Here is a 9,152-nt window from a genome sequence, read left to right on the forward strand (position 1 = left end):
AGAGGAGTGGAAAGAAATGTGTATTGACAGTACTTGAAGGATCACCTGGCATCACACCCACTCAACCAGCCAGTCCATATGTCTAAATCGCTGTTCTACCTAAGCAGTTTCTATAGCATAGATAACAAACTGTCTTCTTTTGCAGAAAAGATGATGTAACAGTGTCAGTTGAGTTTTCTGTTGGCCTTTGGGAAGACGGAGGTAGTGAGACGAAGAGAAAAATGAGCAGGGTGGAACAGCGAGGGCAAAATGCTGCAGCCCTCCCCTCTACCTCATTCACTATCTGTACTGACAGTGGAGCGCTACACCCCCGCCCCCTACACCGCCTTTTACCCACCACCCCCCTTCCCTTGGCAATGCTGTGTGGAACGGGGTTTACATAACCCACTGCAGTCTGAGGTACTGCAATCGTAACTCGTATGCCACAATCATTCGACAAGTGATAACTCTTCTATCCAAGGTGTCCTATAACTGAGAATAAAGTCTACTAGTACAATAGATGGACCTTAAGCTGGATATCAAGGATATCAAATAAATGCTCAAACAGCTTTATGGAAAACTACAAGCGGACATTTTGGGGCTACTTGCATGTTTCAAGAGGCTACTAAGGTCGCATGATTCGTTCCTACTTGTTGCTCGTAGTGTTACTCGTGCAGCATAGTACCTATACTGTATATATATGTATATACAAAATGGTTGATTGTGAAGTGACTGTTTTCATATTTTTTTTTTCATTGTGATTGGATTTGCCTTTATTAGTCTCGCAGTGGAGAAATTTACATTTCACAGCAGCGAAGTGATCATGTCGTGCTGCAATATGCCAGGAAGCACTCAGTCCTACTTAAAAGGGATCCATCACGTACTTGAGGACATTTGTATGTGTTGCTTATTCATGTGTGTTACAGTGGCATTGTCCCAAATAACCTGTCAGATTCTGCGATTAAAAAGGTTAAGGAGGGTAATAAAGTTAATAGCTGCCTGACAACTCTCTCATTAAAATTAAAAAATACTAATTAAAAAGTATCTTTTGGAAGTCAGATTAACAATGTCAAGGAGGGTAATAAGGTTAATAGTTGCCTGACAACTCTTACTAATTCATCACTATTCTCAGGCACAGTACCTGCACGGTTTAAGACTGCGTTTTTTCCGGACCCCTTAAGTGACCAAACCTCAAGCAAGAGTTTCTGTCACTATAAACCCATTTCAAATGTCAAGTTTATTGCAAAAATTATTGAAAACCTTAAAGGACAACAGCCTATTGGCTATATGGCCGCGAAAAACCAATTTGAACCTATACTGATTTAGACTAAAACGGCAAGTAACCAATGATTTACTCCGAGCTATGGACTCTGACGACTTAATATTATTACACATGTAGGAAAAGGCCTTCAGTTGAGTTACACAAGCCAACCGTTTATTTCTCACTTTGGCTGTACACAACATAATCGAGTCATAACACAATGGAATAGATCTACACACAATTCTTTAAAAATATATATAAAAAGTGTATGACTGTTCATCAGCCATGTGCGACCAGACATTGATATTTCAGTGAGAGAAAAAAAGTTTTATTCATCATCGTCGTCGTCTTCTTCCTCCTCCACTTCTCCCCCCTCTACCTCCTCTTCTTCTTCGTCTTCTTCGTCACTGATGACATATTTCTTGGCCTTCTTCGTGGCTATTTCTTCATCATCCTCTGCCTTTCGTTTGCCTGACCCCTCACCTTCCTGCAATAAACAAATACACATTCAGGAGCACCACAATAAATTGAAACGAAACATTTGGCCTAAATTATGATACACAACTATTTCATGAATTCCATTTTATTTATCGTTTATGCGTGGTGGTTTTGTATACCCAACAATGGATATATAAATAAAAAAACTGGAAAACGTTGAACACTTTCACTGTTAAACTAGCAGTTGCACATTTCTTGCAGATGGAAAACATTAGTCAGCACTTTTCCTCTCGTTTTTTCCCCCCTTACTCTCATGCAGGCATGTGGAAAAGTAGGATTTTCAACTTTGGCACCACACTGCCACCTGTGTGCTATGACACTCACATCATCACTGTCCAGCTTTTTGGCCTTCATCAGCCTCTGGGCCTTGTCATCGTCTGAGCCTTCATCGCTGTCTGATGAGTAGATTCTTGCACGTTCCTCTGGATTGAGCGGTGGGTGAATCAATGAAATAAACATTGTTTAATTTTGAAAAAAAAAAAAAAAAAAAAAAAAAAAAAAAAAAAAAAAAAAAAAAAAAAATTACTTTGAGATTGCGCCAACATGAAACAACCAACAAAAAAAAGCTTAATGATACTGTCAATGGTGCTTAATGATACACTGATGGTGTTTTTTGTGTCATAGTCCTTAACACTCATTGGTTCACATTCAAAATGATGCTGATGTCCCTGCTTTTTTTCACCGAAAGGTTTCAATCAAAGATTTCAACTGCTATTGAGTTAACCTCTTTCCAGTTACAACACACCATCTCTTACTCATCTCAATTAAAAAGTAACAGAAACATGTAATTCAGTACGAATACTCGCTCACCTCGGAGGCCGCCTCCTCCTTTGTATTTTCCCTTGATGGCTGCTAAGCTAATGGACTCCTCCCCCTCTTCTTCGTCATCGTAGCGATCGGGCTCCAGATAGCTACTGCTCAGGCCTCTTTGATGCTGCTTCTCCCTCATTCTCCTTTGCTGCGACTCTCTGCGGATAGAGGCTCGAAGGCGCTCTTCCTCTTTCTATAACGACAGACACCAGTTGGAAGCTAAATAGAATCTTTTTAAATGTATTAAGCCACTGTTAATGAGTTGCTATGGACCCAACATAGAATCGGTGCTGATGAGTTAACACTCAATGGCAAGAATACAACTAAACCACATCATTTTGTAGTCTAACAACATTGCAAGGTGATTCACAGCAACTGTGCTGCGGCACATCTGTGAGTGAACTATATGAGTGTAAAGTGCCATGTTTAGCTTTAGGTATTGTTAGCCTAATAGCATAATTGTCCAAGCATTTTTTAACTTAATGTGACAATATTACTATCAAATACCAAAAGTGCTTGCAAAAAATGGTCTTGTTCTGTGCAGATGCTCATTCAAGTGATTATTATTATTATTATTATTATATGTAACGCTTGAATAGAGGCAACCTGACACTTAATTGTTGTATTTTTTTCAGAACAAATTCAAATGGTATTAGTCTCACAATAAAGCCATGCCGGTGAGAGGCAGCTTATTCAAGTTCTTGGTTTTGTGCATGATGGACGCGATCAGAAGTGTCCTTTGTTTAGGTTGGCTGCATATACATAAACACAATGTCAGTGTTGCTGACCACAGTCCAACATTATTATGTAAGCGTGTCACAATGTGTCTTTGTGTAAGCAGCTGGGGTGTGTGTTTACTCGACAACACAAGCCATTTGGATCCTTTTTTTGTAGTTGTGTTGAGCGTTCTCAAAACACCACCGGAACACAATATGAATCACCTTAATCATTTCATTACGATGCGACTCTGGATCTCGTCCAGCCATTGGGAGGATGCGGATCTTCTGTGTCTTTGAACAACGGTCAGCCAAAGACAAGGTCATCTTCCTGTGTGTGGCGCTGTCAGTGGAGTGAGGCCTGGTGAAGGAAATGGACGAATGGCATCAAATTAAAACACAGAAAACTCCAGTATCACTCACACATAAACTTTTTCCCAGATTGAAATTTCTTTTGAAAAATTGTGTCTGAAGAGTTCATAAAAACATGAAGTATTAGAAGTTGTTGGCTATTTTGACAAAACTGACCTTGCAGTTCTTTGAAATTGTGTGAAAATGGCATGCTTACTTAGTTTGAGATTATGTGTTAAGGCAGCAATTAGTACACAGAATCTTCTTGATCCACAAAGTGGAAAGAAATTACTGGTAACTATCTTTTATGAGGTCTTCTCTTTACATTGTTGCCAATGTTTTGTCATTTTATTGAAATAGCAAGTTGTGAATCCACGTAGCCTCTGATGGTGGCAATGAAAAATAGTGCAGTTGTGAAGTAAACTTGGCCAACCATTTTTGAGTAATACTTGGGCCGAAAACAATTGCAAGCACACGTTCATGAGGTTTTTTTTAATGCAATCCACCCAGGTTCGTCGCGAGACCCATTGCAACGTGCTTCACAACAAAAATGCTTTTGTTCTGCACTCTCCATTTACAGAATGCAGAGTTGCCAATCGTCCATTGTAATACATTGTTAAAGGTCCTGTAAACTGTTCTTTGCCATTGTTACCAAGTCATTCATCAAAATGCTTCAGCGCTGTGTTGTTCACATTCAGGCCAAAAGAAAAGAATATGGACCAAATGGATCAGAATATTGGAAGGATACAGTTTCATTCTCACAAAGCCAGTGAATTTCATGTCAAAGTCAAGATGCATTCTTTACCCCATCACAACAAAAGGAAAAGTCTAATCTGGCAGAGTATAATGCTGTTATGCGTTCAATTGGCTTTGGATGGCATGTGTCTGGGAAAACAGAACATCCAGGTGGACAAGTGGCAGCTGAGAGGATTACATAAACCTGGGCAGCTTGTATAAAATCATGAAAGGACATGTCACACATTTCTCAGTCAAGCGTGAATAAAAGCTGCTTCTTGGTGCTGGGAAATAGATTCAATTGGTGTCTTATTAATCCGAGCATAAGAGCAGAGGAACCTGAACTAGCAAATTTTCAAGGTCTTTGTTCATTATTGATATCCGTCAAAAGGGGATGTGATGCGATTACTGTACCTGAACGTGAGCTTGGTTTTGAACACAGCCTGTCCCTGCAACCCAGTACCCTGACGGATGAACAGGTGGTTGTGGTCTCCCTGGAGAGGTGCTTTGTAAACGTCAAATACTTCATTCCCCAGGTGGAGAGACATGCTGCATCACAAGCAAAAGTGCAGTGAGTTGACAGGGGCCAGCAATCAGACAAAGAAAGAAGGTTGACAGTTAGCACGTACCTTCCATCGGACCATTTGACAATGCGCGCGTTGCTTTCACGCGTTTCGTTTCCTTCCTCGTCACGTTTTACTCTCCACCGGATTGTGTTCTCCACCTGGGAAAGGAAACGATTTACTGTCAGCCAAAGTGAAGCCAATTTCACAGTATCAACTTTTAATTTATATAACTGCAAGGCTCTTTTCAAATATCTAAATTTGATTCAACTGAGATGCTGCAGTATGACTTTAATTGCAGTTCAAAAGTGGGAAACTCTCCAACATGATGACTAAATGACAACAATCCAGTGAAGAAGAGACGGCCAAAATATCTCCAGAGCAATGCAGAAGACTCATCAGAAGTGATCGCAAACACTTCCATTTTAGTTATTGCTGCTATGATTGCTCACCCTCAAAAAACAATTAGCCATAGTAGACATACATAGACACACCTTCAATTTCAACCTGGTGCGTCCTTCTTCATCCAGCATTTCCTCATCCTCAAATTCATCCTCATAGTACTGTGGGTCAAAAGGTCTACAAAGGGGGGATTCAAAAGAACTTCACTTTAACATTCAGTAATTATACTTAAACATATTTTAAGTTAGGGTGAGTACATCGTGTGTGAATTTAGTTTAATTGGTTCTAACCTGGGTTCCACAGAGAGAAAGTTGGGCAGCTTAACAAAGTAAAGGTCTGAGCCAAGGTCGGTGCTGACTTTGGGAATCTCGACTTCGATACGCGTCTCTGGCACAGGCTCCTCCTCTGCCTGCTCCCCTTCCAAGCCATCTTCTGTATCCTAAAAAGAAAAGCACATCAAACTACGCTTCACTAAGCCATGGTAGAAGGGATTAGCGAAACAAGTCTTAGCCAGACGCTTTGAGGGCAAAACAGATTGGTCATTTTCATTACAGATGACAGAGACAGTAATACAAAAGTGGATACCATGGGCTGTCCCGGAGTGGGAGGCTTGTCCGCATCACTGTCAGACGAGATGTCGTCAGCTTCACCGAACAGGTCATCTGCTACAGACTTCTTGTCTGCATGTGTGAACAGAATGAACAATCTTGTATCCTCTGACAAGAAAAAAAATAGCTGTGAATGGTGAACATCATCAGGGTTTCTTACTCTCATCTGCGCCAATGTCACTGTCGGAATCGGAATCTGAAGCGGTTTTTGCTTTGGCTCTCCTATGGATGAAGTCATCTTCACTATCACTTCCTCTTGCAGATTCTGCAAAATGCATAACAACAATTTAAGGTAAGGCACAGAAGGATCAATGTCAGAGAGTGATCTTGTCATTCGGACAAAATGAGCATTTTCTTCGGTGTCTTAATGACCAATTTGAAAATTATTTTCTGCCTCTAAAGTAAGTAAAAGGTTTTGGGTAACAATCAGATCAGCTGTTTCAGTGTTATTAACACAAGGTCACGCCGTCTCGATTCTAGACACTCATAAACATACAAACTGTCTTGTAAATACACTATCAGGTGTAGTTTTTGCTTGCCCTTGAAGAAGCACTTCTCGCCGGGGATGTAACAGAAAACAAACGTCACGATATGAGATATGATAATGATAGGAACCGCATATGATAATTCGCATGACATTGTGGGGAAGTGGGTTAGATTAAAAAAACAGGATACTGTTTAAAAACTCACGATTTTGTGAAGAAAAAAAAACATATTGGAAAGCATACTGTTTGTTTTTACAGCAACAGACACAGCAGTGACAAAAACCCAATTATGTTACATTCCCCATCGTTTGGCGATTAGCGTGGTCCTGTAGCTGGCCAAAACTTGTCAAATTCATATTAAACTCCTACCAGACTTTCCGTTCCTGTGCCCTTCATCGTCTGAGTTCTCTCTTTCTTCATCCGAGTATTGCCGTTTCTCCTCTTCGTCCTCTGATTGGTCACTCTTAGCCCCACCTTCCCACTTCTCATCGTCTGAATGGTTCTCATGGCCTGAGGCTTCGCCGTCAGAGTGAGGTGTTCCCCCACCCGACCGCGGTGTTCCGAGGTCGGTGTGAATGCTTAAACAAAATAAAATGAACATCCAAGGATATTGTTACAATACAATGCAATATAATAAAATATATATTGATTTATATAGCGCTTTAACAACAGCTGATTATTAGCTATACCATTTGTGCCAATTAAAGCAGAATATTTCTATCTATGTAAAGGCACAATATTTCATCAGAGTCCATTAGTTACTGACCTTCTGTCAGAGCGGACACTGCCTCTCTCAGAGTGTGGACTTCCCCCTCCCGACATGCCACTGCCTGCCGGGCTTCCACCATCTGACCGTCGACCTCCATCTTCCTCGTCCTCTTCGTCATCTCGATGGCCACGCTCTGAGCCGCTGTGCTGCTCTTCATCGGAGTGTTCGTTCTCAACCTGATCCGAGTGCACGCTGGCGTCAGACTGATTGCCCGACCGCTCAGAGTGGTTGTCGCTGCGTCCGCTGCCACTATGTTGACTGTGCTCTTCTTCACTGTCGTCTCCAAACAGTTCCTAAGAATAGAATGATGTGCAGGGACTCCTGTCATGTAGGACTGAGCCTTGATAAAGCAAGAAGTATCCATAAATATAAACCCAGAGCTTTCTTCAAGCTAGTCTTTGACTAATACTCGTCTATTACAATGTTAATTAAGTAATATTTCGAAGCAATTATTTTTGAGATTCATACAAGTCAACTACAAACAAAGGTACGCACTTTATTCATACTGGGTTTTCCACCTTCATGGCCTACTTCGTCATCATCATCATCATCATCATCTCGTTTTCTCTCACTGTCACTGCCACTGCCAGATACATTACTGGCAGAACGAGGTCGCTCTTGCTCAGAGTCAGATCCAGAGCCTGAAGCAGATTCTGTAGCACATCGTCACAACATTAGGCACAACTGCACATTCAAATGATATCTAATACTGTATTAAATACTGGATTTGAGGGAGTTTGTCATTTACTTTTTATGTTTACCATTGTAATCACACAATGGTAAATTCACAAAACTTCCCTCTCCTGTACCTTTATCGAGAAAAATATGAAATAGACTAGCTTCTCTTGAGAAATAAGTTACCTTTTTGTCTGCAGCAAGACTAAGTGCTCCAATGCACAAGTGAGCTACTGCTGCTGGTTTGGTGACTACAGAAGATAACTATCATTAATTATTAAGTAGATCAAATAAGATATCAATAAATTAAACCCCGATCAAACCTCTAAAGATGGAGGCCACTGATTTGCTGTGGCGACCCCCTGAAGGGAAAAGCCGAAAGGAAAAGAAGAACAGTCTCAATGGGCTTGACTTCTGATTCAATTTAAGCAATGTAAAATGTCACAAAATTGTAATTTGCTGAGTGTAGCCTCAAGCTAAATGTGAGGCATTAATGCCAAGGAACATTGTATATTATATCTTATCTTATTGCAGCCCATGTTTTTAAAGTGTACTCAGAAGTGCTAACAATCATCGGTGTTGATTTTAGCCGAGCAAAGTTATTCTTTTACTCGGTGGGCTTGCTCATCGATTTAAAAGTAGCAGGTGTAAGCCCGAAAGACAGCTCCATACCTCGTTGCTCATTGTCGCTCTCTCCATCACTGCCGAACAATTCATCCATATCAGCCATTTTTCTAAAACTGTATGAAATATGACCAAACGGAAGTATTTGAATGAAAGTACTTTACTTCCGGGGTCATTCTGCAGACGAGACTGCCGCAGTTAATTAAAAATAACACGCGGGGGCGACAAAACGTAGGGAATGGATATTATCAATAATAGAGTATGCAGCTTTCGAATATTAAGAAAACATTTTATGTCTCACAACGGAGAAATTTGCAATCTACGGCAGCGAAATTGGGGGAATTCAAGATAAAATATGACATTTGATATTTGCTATCGCACGGTACACATTGACGAACAACAACCTGCGCTGACCCTCACACCAATGTACAATTTTGAGTCTTCCTTTAACCTGTTGTCTTTTTAGAATGTGGGAGCAAACCGGCGCACTTGCTGAAAACCCACGCAGGAAAACATGCACATCCAACACAGTAAGGATTCGAACCCTACACCTCTGCATTGTGAAGCAAGCCGATGCACTGACCAGTCGTTCACCGAGCCATGAATGTTTTATACAGACTCCATACTGTAAAAAACGCATTATAATGCTTTCGAATCTAAAACGAAATCGGTTAGA

The 9,152-nt window shown here is 40.8% G+C and overlaps 1 protein-coding gene across 1 annotated transcript; it reads right to left on the bottom strand.

The window, feature by feature from the left end:
* Window positions 1-1,392: 1,392 nt before the first annotated feature.
* Window positions 1,393-8,653, bottom strand: leo1 (LEO1 homolog, Paf1/RNA polymerase II complex component). Its single transcript, XM_088991295.1, has 14 exons — window positions 8,525-8,653; window positions 7,673-7,830; window positions 7,175-7,470; window positions 6,778-6,986; window positions 6,084-6,188; window positions 5,901-5,995; window positions 5,606-5,754; window positions 5,408-5,492; window positions 4,980-5,074; window positions 4,765-4,899; window positions 3,490-3,625; window positions 2,549-2,741; window positions 2,063-2,160; window positions 1,393-1,727 (listed from the first exon to the last, which is right to left on the bottom strand). Exons 1-14 carry the CDS (start codon window positions 8,580-8,582, stop codon window positions 1,569-1,571), a joined length of 1,971 nt encoding a protein of 656 aa, XP_088847421.1. The 5' UTR covers window positions 8,583-8,653; the 3' UTR covers window positions 1,393-1,568.
* Between the last annotated feature and the right edge of the window lie 499 nt (window positions 8,654-9,152).

The sequence above is a fragment of the Hippocampus bargibanti genome, linkage group LG03 (assembly GCF_051943395.1).
Source record: "Hippocampus bargibanti isolate YZ-2025 linkage group LG03, ASM5194339v1, whole genome shotgun sequence".
NCBI lineage: Eukaryota > Metazoa > Chordata > Actinopteri > Syngnathiformes > Syngnathidae > Hippocampus > Hippocampus bargibanti.

Excerpts from the sequence above, each read along its gene's own strand:
- leo1 (XM_088991295.1), bottom strand. The coding sequence starts at position 8,582 with ATGGCTGATATGGATGAATTGTTCGGCAGTGATGGAGAGAGCGACAAT. Across the intron at positions 6,189-6,777 it reads GCACAGGAACGGAAAGTCTG|AATCTGCAAGAGGAAGTGAT; the intron begins GTAGGAGTTTAA and ends TGCATTTTGCAG. Across the intron at positions 5,493-5,605 it reads TTTCTCTCTGTGGAACCCAG|ACCTTTTGACCCACAGTACT; the intron begins GTTAGAACCAAT and ends CCCCCTTTGTAG.